Here is a 12,108-nt window from a genome sequence, read left to right as displayed (position 1 = left end):
TTGTGGTCTTAACGGCATGCTTTTGATGTAGCTCCTGTGTCTAAATGGAATTATTTCAAGAACAATGCAATTCTGTGGCAACAAAAAAAGCCTCTGCAAGACCTTTGTTTATAAACAAATCCTTGCTTACATCCTGTACCAAAATATTTTAATTAAAATATATTACAAACAAATACCGTGAAAGAAGAAGCAGCAACTATATAGGATGGTAAAATACTGAATGGAAGACATGCAGGCTGCTTAACAAATTGAACAAGATGTGAAGGAGAGAAAATAAAGAGATGACTCAGAGGGACAGCCCTTGCTGTAACCTAATCATGAACTGGAAGAGAAGAAAAATCATCTGAACAGTGTGTATAAAAGTAAGGAGGGAGAAAATGACAGTTGCAGACTGGAGAGAGGCAGAGGCATGGAGGAAAGCCAAGTATTTAACATTTCAGGATAGAAAAGATTACTGTGGCAACAAATTACTTGAATTCCCCTAAAGGGAGTCATGTTCACTTTTAAAGGAAACATGCATAATAAAGCAATACTCATTTACAACTACACTTAAAAGAGAAAAATGAGCACTAAAAAAGAGTACATGGTTTCACTAAATTTATTGGTGAAATTCTGATACCTTTAATTCTAGCCATATATGGAGCAGTCACAGCAGATTTTTACCTAGATTATTAAAGCTTCGCATTAGACACCTTGTCTTATGCTTGGAAAGCTCTGTGCAAATCTATGTACGTGATTTGTAATAAAAATAACAAGTAAAATAATATTGAAATATAAACAGAATTTTGCTTTTCTAATGTCTCTACTTGATTGTTCACCAGAGCATATTTCTCCCCTCCTCTTCTTTTTTGGTTTATTAATGTGGGGAATTTAAATTTTTTTTTTTTTGGTCAACTTAAGCAGTCTATTATATTGTTGCAGCATTTGTCATTTGCCAAAAGACTGTGGAACAGTGTTTTTTTTGTTTTTTTTTTGTTTTTTTAAGAATGCATTGTACTATTAGCTAAATCAATTCCCTCTGATACTGTTTGTCTCCATTTGTGGGTATGGCTCCAGCAAGGTCAGTAATTAGCTCCCAGGATAACATTCCTGGGCCCCACCGTGGGAATTTTACTCAGGAGGATGTCAGATTGCTGACCACAGCCTCACAGAACCCCTTCACCCCCAAGAGTTTCCTTCGGATAAATATTATTAATGATTCCGTGCTGCATATGGAGATAGACTTGACCAGTGACAACACTTTGGTATCTCTTCAGATTTCATCACCCTGAAATGGAGAATATGTTCAGATGAAAGAATTTCAAGCTATTCAGTCGTAAAGTATTCATACCATTGTTTATTTTACTAAAATAAATATTCATTATCTTCCTTGGTTTTGACCTAAAAATGATCCTACAAATTGCTGATAAAGCCTCTTACTTGGGATATTAACTTTGGTGTATTAAAAGGGGGGAGTTGAGAAGAACCTTTTCTATAAACCCACCTGCTGCTGCTGAAGAGGGCACTCTTGGCTTTCTTTTACAATTCCCCTAATTATTTTCCTCAGTCTTACCCTCTGCCTGGCCCCACTGCAAAGCATTAACAGGCCCATTTGTAAAGTAGTAGTAACACAAAGTGAAACAATGGCATAACTGTCATCCAAATTGTTCTGTACAGGGTACTGGAAGTGTTCAGTAATAAATGATATAAAAAGGTCTTTTATTGACAAGCTGCCATGTGCTGTTTGCATTAGAGAATATGAGAAGATGATGGCTGCTGCCCCTAGGTCCCAGTGGCATTCAACTCAGTGAGATAGCAGAAAATGCTTCAGTTTGCTTAAAGCATTGATAACACCTCTAAATAATTAACTGAGGACTTCCTGTCTTCAATTACTTAATGCTTTTTTTAACATCTTGAGAGGATTATAAGCAATTTATGGATTTCACATGATGAGCACATTCACCGCTATTCCCACAAAGCATTTCTGGGATCATGTTTCCGAAGCTTTGATGTAATTAAAAATAAGCAGCAAGACAATGGTGCCGTGGCAAGGTGCTCGCCTTCACGTCTGCCATTTGTGAGACCCGAGATTCAAAGTCTCCACAAATACTAATGCTACAGCTTCATTAATGTTCAACTGTTGCTCAGGGAAAAGCAGGCCGTTTTGGAGAGGAAAAAAAAAAAAAAAAAAGAAAAAACAAGGATAATGGGAAAATCGAAACATACATCCACAGGGAATAAAACAAACAGTTCAAACATTTGAGATTATGTATGAAGTGAATTTGATTCTTTTATCGTATTCTTTTAATTTAGAGAGCAATAATTACCCACATCGCTAAATCACTCTCATGAATTCCACATTATTACCCAAGGAAGCTCCTGCAGCAAACAGCAAAAAGATTTGATTACGACTGTCAGGAGGAATGATCACTTATTTCATTCCTGGCTTAACATGACCGCACTGGACAGTGGCTTAACAGAACAGGCACACAAAAGAAAAAAAAGATCTTTGTTTCTCAGGAATTAATTTAATCTCCTCTCACTTCCAACTGCTAAGTATTGTTGGCATTAAAATGGAGATATAACTGCCTTGGAGGAGCATGAGAAATACTTTTCAATGGGTTTGATAAATCATTCCTTGTTGGAATGTTCCTTCTTTGCAGTGTAAACTTACAACAGCAATTCTAAAACATATACCAACAACTCCAGCTAATATCTCATGTCCAGAAGCACTGAATATGGAGATAGGAGTAATACATCGTTGATGAATTTCACACTTGAGCATGATATTGTCAAAGAGGAACAGCAATCTTGCTCTTCTGTGAGTGACTACAGCAGAGACAAACTCTTTTAAAGCACTAAGGGATCCACCCTGACTCAGGACTCATGCTTTGAGGAGTATTTGAGAGTGCCATCTATGCTCTAGAGGATTTATGTGCCCTAAGTCAAATTCTGCTCTTTGGCTGGCTGTCATATGGTGTGTACAACATAGGAATCTCGAAATTTCCTACTTGTGGGGCAAAAAACTAGGGAAAAAATTAATGTATTTGTGAGATATAAAAATTTAATGAGCAACCTAAGGTCAAAGCATGAAAATAAAATATATCCCATAATGCTTATGCTCCCGCTCTGTGTTCAACAGAAGCATTTCTATGAGGAATTTTGGCTCAGTGTAACATTCAAAAATAACTAAAAATTGAATATGTGAAAAAATACATTTGAGTTCTGAGCCAAACTTTCCCACAGAATCCCTGGAATAAAGCTGCTTTCATAAAGTTTTTAGAAAATGGCCATAAGCAATATATAATATTATAAACAGAACTCAGGATCTTTCCTGTTCTGTCTTCCTTTCATTATCTCAGACATAAAGTACTGCTGGATCCTTCTCGATCCTACACTGCTACACATTCACAGCTGCACTGCTGCACATCAGTGATGTTAAAAGAGGGAGTTGCATCTGTATGAAGGGATGGCTGCCTACACAGAATATTTAAGTCCTTGAGCACACTACAAAGCATGCATCTTCAGTTGAGCTGGATAGATTTATTTTAAAATTTTGAAATTAAATATATTAATATTTTAACAAACAGCAGCTAGAAATGAAAGAGATTGGAAAAAAATAAATTTAAGATGTGTAAAGTCATGATAAAGCATTCCAAACTGTGCACAGTGCTGGGGACTTCAAAGTTACTGACAAGTAGCACTTTTAATATATTAATACTGTCTTATATCTTAAGGACAGGGCATTAGCCTGTCAAAGAGCTCTGCCTCCTTACCTGACACTGTGTGCTGCATTCTGCCTGCAGCATCAATGTATATAAGTCCTCTCCCCACTTGACTGATCTGGTATTCTCTGATGATCCCGTTTGGTTTCTTGGGTGCACCCCAGCTTAAATGTAACGCTGTGGAGTTCAGAGCACTGACTTCTGGCGGCTGAACGCTCTCGGGGACTCCTTGGACAGTGACTGCAACTACCTGAAGACATATGAATTAAACAGCAATTTAATGTAATAGTACACTAGATACCATGATCAATGAGAATGTCACTTTTGTTTTAAAATGTTGTTTGGGCTGGCATATCATTACCAAGGGGCTGGAGAAGTAGTTACTTTTTTCCTCCTTTTTCACAATGAAATCTGACCTTGAATACATTACATAAGTCTGTGTCTCCAATTTATCACAACAGGCTCACCACGTTTTAGCTCCAGTGTATGGCACAGGGTGAAACAACAAAAAGTGTATTGCTTGAAAACTCTTGATAACTCTCTTCCATATGGTTTGTCAGTGTCTCTGCATTTTAACTGCCTGATTTCATATATTTTAAGCACCAGTAAACATGGGGCTAAGCCTCCATATATCCCATGCAATCTGAACTCTATTGTAGTTATCTGCAACTCCATACTTCTGTAAGGAATCTAAAGATTTTGAAAGATAGGATAAGTTTGCACTTGTTAAGTTCTTTCTATTAAAAAAAAAAAAAGTAAAAAGGTAATTTTCTATTGACACATCTTCACCATCAGCTACAGAAGAGGCATTTCCAAATTACATTGGTTTAATAAGTGAGTCAGAACGTTTTCTCTTTGAGAATCACTTTTCTTTTTCTGTTATTACCACCATAAAGTATTTATATTATGCTGTAAATATAAAATGTGCCCTCTATAATATATTGTCTTAGTGCATTTGGTGGTATCAGTCCCCACTTGCAGACTTCAGTGTTTGCAACAGTAAAGTCCTTAATTACAGGCAAGTGAAATAAGCAGGATTTATTATCAGGTCAGTGGTTGCAGCAACTGCCTACATAGTTTCCAGACCACAGCTCTGTGTGCAGGCAGAGGACTATCCACCCATCTTCATCCCTCTACATCAGTGTTTTTTATTTTAGACTTCTGGCTGAGATTTGCATGAATAAAAAAAACCAAAAAACCCAAACATTTAAACACCAGCAAATAAAAAAAAATCACACAGATATAATAATTACAAAACATAGTCATTACTCCCTACCTCTGCCCCCACAGACCTTACCCTTACCCTTGTAGTCCTAGAAATTCATTTTCAAAGAGGCAAGAATAATATTGTGAAAAAGAGGTCACTAAAGAAATAATTTTTGCAAATGATGAATAAGGCAGGTACTTTGCAGAATAAAAACCAGAGCTGGTTAAGTAGTAATGTTGGTGAAAGGCATCCATAATTCAAAGTGATACAAAAGGAAATGAAACTGTGAGAAAGGGAGGTAAGAGATCCTGTTTGCTTAAAACTGAAGGTGAGGCAGGTTGCACACAAAGGGACAATAAAGCCTGAAGTAGGTGCAGATATAGAAAGCCAGCAAAGAGTAATATAGTGAAAGGAGGCTTTTCCACTGGAGTGGAAGAGTAAGAAATTTGTTGAACAAATTGCTAGACTATAACTAAAGCAGATGATCTAAGAAATAGCAAGGAAGAAGAGGCTATAGACCTCCTAGTGAGAAGCAAAAATTTTATTTCTAGGTTTAGAGAAGGCACATTTTAATATTCTTTACTCTATTCTGCCATGTACAGCTTTCTCTTTAACAAACATCATTTCCTACAGTGCAATTTCAGCTTTGCCAAGACTGAGATACTGCTTTCTTCTTCCATTTGCTTGTATCAACCTGGGGTTCCAAATATTCACCTGTCAGTAGCTGAATCCAAATCAGATTATTGATGTTTTTTTCACTTACTCAATAATCAGCATGTCTTCAAATTACACCTTTCCGAAAGCATTTGAGTGTTGCCACACTGGCTGATAAAATCCTGGCACCAGTTCCCATTAAGCCCAGTTTCACTAACCTTGCTGCTGTCTGTGCAACCAGCAACAGTGCAGGCTCGCAGCTGGTAGGAATACTCTTGGTATGGCTGGACACCCCCGGTGTCTGTGAAGCTCATTTCTGTCCCTCTAAAGTGCTCGATTCCGTTTCGGAGGATGATGTAGTGAATAATAAGACCTATTGCAGAACGAAAGTTTTCCCTTTTGTTAGCTGAGAGGTCCTGTGTGATGAGATAATAACCTACTCTGCATACAGAAAACATTCAGTGAAATATCTACATGACCACAGTAGCAGATAATAATTGTGACTAAATGCTAAATGTCAACTACCAGCTACTTTCCTCAGCATCTGCATCAGCATCTGAGTAGATCTCAGTTTTTAGTGAGACCTCTATCGAGTTTCCTCACAGTTTGAAAATAATAAGCAAAATTTCCTGAAACAAACATAAGTACCACCCTCCCTACCCCTGAATCCCTAAGTATTTTTTAGGATGATTGTAATTTTCTGATCATATTTGCATACTTATTATTGCAACTGTTCTCAAAAGAGGCTTTTTGACACTTTGTGAAGACATAATAAATTGTCTTCTGTGAAGAAGACTCTCCTCTTACTTGCAATGAATATTATAGCAACCTAGAACAAAACCTTCCTGCAGAGTTTAGGAATATGTGTACTTCAGTGACAGGGGTTAATTAAGATATGTTTCCTGATCTTGGAACACAGCCACTGGAATGATAGAAAAAACCGCTTTAAACAAATATATCAATACCATTTGGTTGAAGTGGTTCCTCCCAGTCCAGAAGTATCATGTCTTCCCGATTATCTACTTTGGCCCATTTTGGTGGTCTTACACCCTGTGGCACATCTTGCTTAGTGACAGCTCTGCTAATTTCACTGAAACCTCTTCCATAGCTATTCCAAGCAGCCACCCTGTACTCATATGTGACAAAAGGTTCGAGGTTCACATCTAGAAAAAGAAAATTACATCTGGATCATCTCAGTCTTATCAAAATACAAAATAGCTTTTTTTCCCCCTGGATTTACAAATAGAAATGGATGTTATTCTTTAGACAGGGCCATAACTGTTATTAACTTTTTTGAAAGCAGGTTTACATGTTAGGTACTCATTGCATTTTGCTCATTGCATATCCCTGAAGCCTCTGCCCCAATTCACAGATTACTTCTTAAAAGAATTCTGCTTCACTACAATTCATAGAATCATAAAATGGCCTGAGTTGGAAGCAACATTAAAGACCATCTAGTTCCACCCCCTCTGCCACGGGCAGAGACATCTTCCACTAGATCAGGTTGTTCAAAACCCATCCAGCCTGGCCTTGAGCAATTCCAGAGATGGGGTAACCACAACTTCTCTGGGCAAGCTCTTCCAGTGCCTCACCATCCTCACGGTAAAGAATTTCTTCCTAACATATCATCTAAACCTGCCCTCTTTTAGTTCAAAGTCATTCCTCTTGTCCTATCACTACCTGCCCTTGTAAAAAGTCCCTCCCCAACTCTCTTGCAGACCCCCCTTCTTAGGTACTCGAAGGTGTGATAAGGTCCCCCTGAAACCTCTTCTCCAGGCTGAACAACCCCAACTGTCTCAGCCTGTCTGCATAGCAGAGATGCTCCAGCTCTCTGAGCATCTTCATGGCCTCCTCTGGACTCGCTCCAGAAGATTCACGTCCTTCTTCACATTGTCTCACGTTTAATTGGGGTATCTGAGAGCATTCAGGCCATCTTTCTCTCCAGAGCAAATTATCTATACTAACAAATCACCAGTCTGGTCTGCCACTTCTCCTTACCTGTAAATGAATATTGTGATGGACCTCCAGTGTAGACAGTCTTCTCTTCTGCTGGACACACACCTTCCTCTACCTCAGTTTCTGTAGCACTCTGTGAACCTTTTATCCATGCACAGATATTCTCCTTAGGATCAAAGTCACACTTTCCACAATGTGCTGTTTCCTCCATAGATAAAGGGCAAAGGACATTAGCCTTGCATTCTTCTTTTACCTAAGGAATACACGGGGAAATTTAAATATATTTCCCACATTTTCCTTTCTCTATAAATGCTTCCATTAGTATTTCTCTATCTTTATATAACACAAAAACCATGCCACCACTGATATTTCTAGCATATGGGAGACCCTTTCAGCCTTTGGTCTGTCTACTGTCTTTGATTATTGATGTTTCTATAATCTTTTCTAAAAGAAACAGATTTTTTAGGGTCTTTGGATAAAAGCATCACGAATTTTAATTACTGGAAGCGCAAATGGCTGGATTTGTTGAAAGCAGAAGAGTCTAGAATCAATGACAAAAGGATTTTATCCCAGAATTTGAACATTCTGTTCTTGCAAAGGCCAATATCCTGTGGCAAATCAGTAGCAAATTCCCAGCCCCTCACACAGCTTGCCAAGTACGCAAGAGGGCTCTGTGCAAGTCCTTGGCAGCTTTTGAGGCTGAGAACTCTATCCATGGGCTTTATAAATCATATCTTCTGCCACATCACTACTAAACAGAAACTTTGCTGCAATAAGAAGACCTCTGCAAACATAAAGATGTAAGACTTAACCCATAAAATACAATTCAAAGAAATATACACTGAACGTCCACAACTTTCCATTAAAATTCATGAAATAATATTTTTGCCAAACCATAAGCTAGAGAGCAATAATTCTCATAAAATATAGGTTGCTGCAGAAAGAAATGTACTGCCAAATTTGCAACAAATATTTTTGCCCATTACGTCATAAACTTCAGAAGGAAAACCAAACAGATTATATCTAATGCTTCCTTAATTCACCTATTGAAATTAGCTTCTTAGCTGATTAGAAACTTCAGATAATTTAACTTGCCAAATTTGGCACTTCCACAAAAAAAATATGTTGTGATAGATATCCATATAGGATGCAGGATATAGATAGATTGCATTCCCATGTAAAGTAGCTGCAAAATGTGTCAGACTATCAGTCCTTTTGCTGTTAGTAAATCTATACATCTCAAAGAGCCAGCACTGCTATCTCTTTTCTACTGTGGGTAAGTGAAATACAAAGCACTTCCTTTGTTTATACTTTATACCTAAGGCAGGGATCTGGTGTGTTATCTACCAGAATTCATTAACCTGTTCTCAGCCATTTTTTTCCTTGCATGAGCTACTAATACAATGCATTGAGGAACTGAGCTGACTCATCACAATGTCTGGATTTTCTCTAGGAGAAAATTATTCAGTCTGAAAATGAAATTACATGAAAACCTTGACATGAAAACGCAAAGATGTAAGAAATATTTCTGTATTAACTTAGCAGGTGAACAACAAGGATATAGGAACACCTGCATATGGCAGGATGGGGTCTGTTTTATTTCTCTTAAGCATTTGGTAAATTCCACAATATCTTTCTGATTTCCATATTGTATAATTCACAATATCTGATGTTCTTTTTTCTCCCTCACTTTCTCTCTCCCTCTCTTATCATAAATACAAATACAATTTTATAAAAAGAACATACATATATATAATAAAAATGGAGAATGTTTTTACGGCTTATGTATAACACTAAGATGCTAATTCTTGGATATTTCTGTTGAATTCAACTTGGAGTTGCAGGCAAAATTGTCTCATGCTGATGCCTACAGACACAGGGCAATTTTGGAAAACACCAAATTAGCCTTTATGATTCACTCAGACATTAAAATAGAAAGAGAATAAACTATATAATTCATTAGGCGTGAAAGGACCTATCCTAATACTGCTGAAATTTATGGCAAAATGGGCCCTGATTTTCTGCAGGATCAGGATTAAGTCCATCAGAAAATGTCAGTTGCTTTATTTTTATTTTTGAGGTTTTTATGTGGATTTTTTTTAGGGGGTTGGGGAATCATGTCCTACTGCCTGCCAAAATTGAAATGTTAGAGCATTTTTATACTTCAGAACTGGCCATCCGATTTTAATTTCCACTTAATGAACATCATCAGAAACAGTGGTCACAGAAAGGAAACTGGCTATACATGTCAGTCTTGTTAGCATGCCAGCTTTTAGCCACTGTACTAATCTGAAGTGCTGGGCAACACTTCACAGAGGCAGCTAATCATTATTAATTCCTTTAGAATTCATTGCAATAACATCAATCATGGCGAACTCATTCGGTATTAATATGGATGTAATGTGAAAATGAATAATGCACACAAGAGTTTTTATATTCCTATTTTAGAAAAATAGTTATGAACAGTGTATTTCTCTTTCCATCATCAAATCAGAGCTACCGAGAGATTTTCTATCAATTACCTTCATCATCATTCCAGCTGAAATCTTGTCAGAGCAAACATATTTCAAAGGATTATATCCAACTCCATTACAGCATTCTTCGCTCTTTGGAATAAGTTCAGTCTCACAGCATTTTACTGGCACTTGGTCATTCTTTCTAACATGTGCTAGGGACTCACCACTGGAACCTGAGCAGCATATGGTATCTGACTTATTCACATACTCTTGCCCACAACAGAACATCCCTGAAATTAACAAACAAACAAAAAAAAAATCTAAATATGAAATTTAAGTAAACAAGTATATAAGAAAGTAGAAAGCTCACAATGCAGTATATCTTGGCATAAACCCACCAGCAGCTGGAATTATGCAGATGTAGCTAAAGTGAGATTATATTCAAACGTGAGATTAAATTCACAAGTGAGATTAAATTCAAATGCTGACTGAAGTAAGCATCCTGACTTCCAGACCTACTGAAAACAATCAAGAATTAGAGAAATAAACAGGGCACCCTACAATCAATGTTCACCACTCCTGAACTTTTTATGGAACTTTGCTATGGAATACCACACCAACATACCGGCCACAGTGGGCTGGAGATGGATTGTTGATGAAAATTTCCTGTAGAATGTAAAAACTGAGAAAGCTTTCCATGTACTTTCTACTCAGGTCTCCTTCACACCTGCCTCACATGGCCATCTTCCAACAGTGCATTCCAGAATTTATCACATCTTCTATATTTTAAAGTAGGGGTTCATATTAGGTACCTAGAACAGAATGGGTCATTTGGAAAATACCCACAGTGAAGCTTCAGTCATCTAATACAGAGAATTATCATTCAAGAAGTTGATATCTATATATAATTTGCATTTCTACAGTGGAGTTGATAAGCTGCCAGAATTAATTCCACTGTCTTTTTTCTGGTTTTACTAATTCCATTTTTAAAATAAGAGCTCATCATAACCACTGCAATTTTCCACATATTCACATGAAATACTAGTATTGAACCCAACACCATCTAAAGAAAGGGGTAAGTTTTAACCCAGAATCAAACACTGCAAACTCCTCTACAAGTGGCAATGAAATAAATGTTATTACTAGTTGAACTAGGAAGGTATCACACAAAGAACAGGGCTGTGATATACTGTTACGTCTACAAACTAGTTTGTGTTTGACGTCATTTCTGTTATATGTTGGCATTTAAAACATGTGCAAGAGTGGCCACTTTTTTCACTGCTATTTATTGCAGCAAATCTCTCTTAGAAGTAATACATAACGAGAATTAATCTTTAAAGGTGTGATCCTGCTAAAGCATTCTTTACCTTTTTTCAGGGCTGGTACTATTCACAGCAATCAAACTGTGATCACCAGCTCTTCAAGAGGTAAAATATTTCCTCATGTTCACACCCTTTTTCCAAAATATCCTAGGATTCTACCAATTTTAAAGAGAGAATTAATGCAGAAAATGACTCAATTCAATACTAATAAGCAACTCAGACAGCCCCAAAGGACTTCTGACAGGCAAGCTAAAATTTTGATAATGAACTGTTTTTCTATTGAAACAAACAAAGCTGTATTCTTTCACTCTGAACCTCATCTTTGTTTAACTGAATTAAATTTTTCAGCCAAGATTTCACTCACATAACAAGAAGTGACTCCCTTTCTAGTTTCTTTGGTAAACCATTACTTCTTTAATTATTATCAACCTTGTTCCAGTGTGATAAATTGCTAATTACTTAATACCCTAATCAGCGTTCATTCTTTGCACAGATAAACTGTGACAGCGCCATTAATTTAAATAGTAATTTCACTTAATGGCCAGAACGGCACACCAGATTTTTATGCAGCATTTTCTGAAGACTGCATCCATCACTGCAATATTCTGACATAAAGATGTCTGACGTGCACTAACTCACTTAGGGAGAGCAGATGTTGCAGAGCAGAGTTTGGTAGTAATTCCCAGAGTGCATCACTTCAGCATGAATGAGCTGCAAAGGCAGAGGTAGACAATCTTCTGAAACTGCATTGCATAGCCTCTGACCTTTCCTTAATTTATCACATGTAGCACTTGACTCCTGAACCTTGA

The 12,108-nt window shown here is 37.2% G+C and overlaps 1 protein-coding gene across 6 annotated transcripts in view; it reads right to left on the bottom strand.

Annotated features, from left to right (window-relative positions):
- The window catches only part of USH2A (usherin), a 374,152-nt gene that overhangs the window by 74,781 nt on the left and 287,263 nt on the right, over positions 1-12,108 (bottom strand). For all 6 annotated transcript variants that reach the window (XM_053974132.1, XM_053974137.1, XM_053974131.1 and 3 more), the window contains 5 exons: positions 10,044-10,267; positions 7,564-7,774; positions 6,531-6,728; positions 5,784-5,938; positions 3,756-3,954 (listed from right to left, as the gene is read on the bottom strand). In XM_053974132.1, the coding sequence (XP_053830107.1) occupies positions 3,756-3,954; positions 5,784-5,938; positions 6,531-6,728; positions 7,564-7,774; positions 10,044-10,267 (987 nt within the window). The remainder of the gene's footprint in view (positions 1-3,755; positions 3,955-5,783; positions 5,939-6,530; positions 6,729-7,563; positions 7,775-10,043; positions 10,268-12,108) is intronic.

This window comes from Vidua macroura, chromosome 3 (assembly GCF_024509145.1).
Source record: "Vidua macroura isolate BioBank_ID:100142 chromosome 3, ASM2450914v1, whole genome shotgun sequence".
Classification (NCBI taxonomy): Eukaryota; Metazoa; Chordata; class Aves; order Passeriformes; family Viduidae; genus Vidua; species Vidua macroura.
The sequence above is the reverse complement of the archived record's forward strand: the minus strand, read 5'-3'. Positions and strand labels throughout refer to the sequence as shown.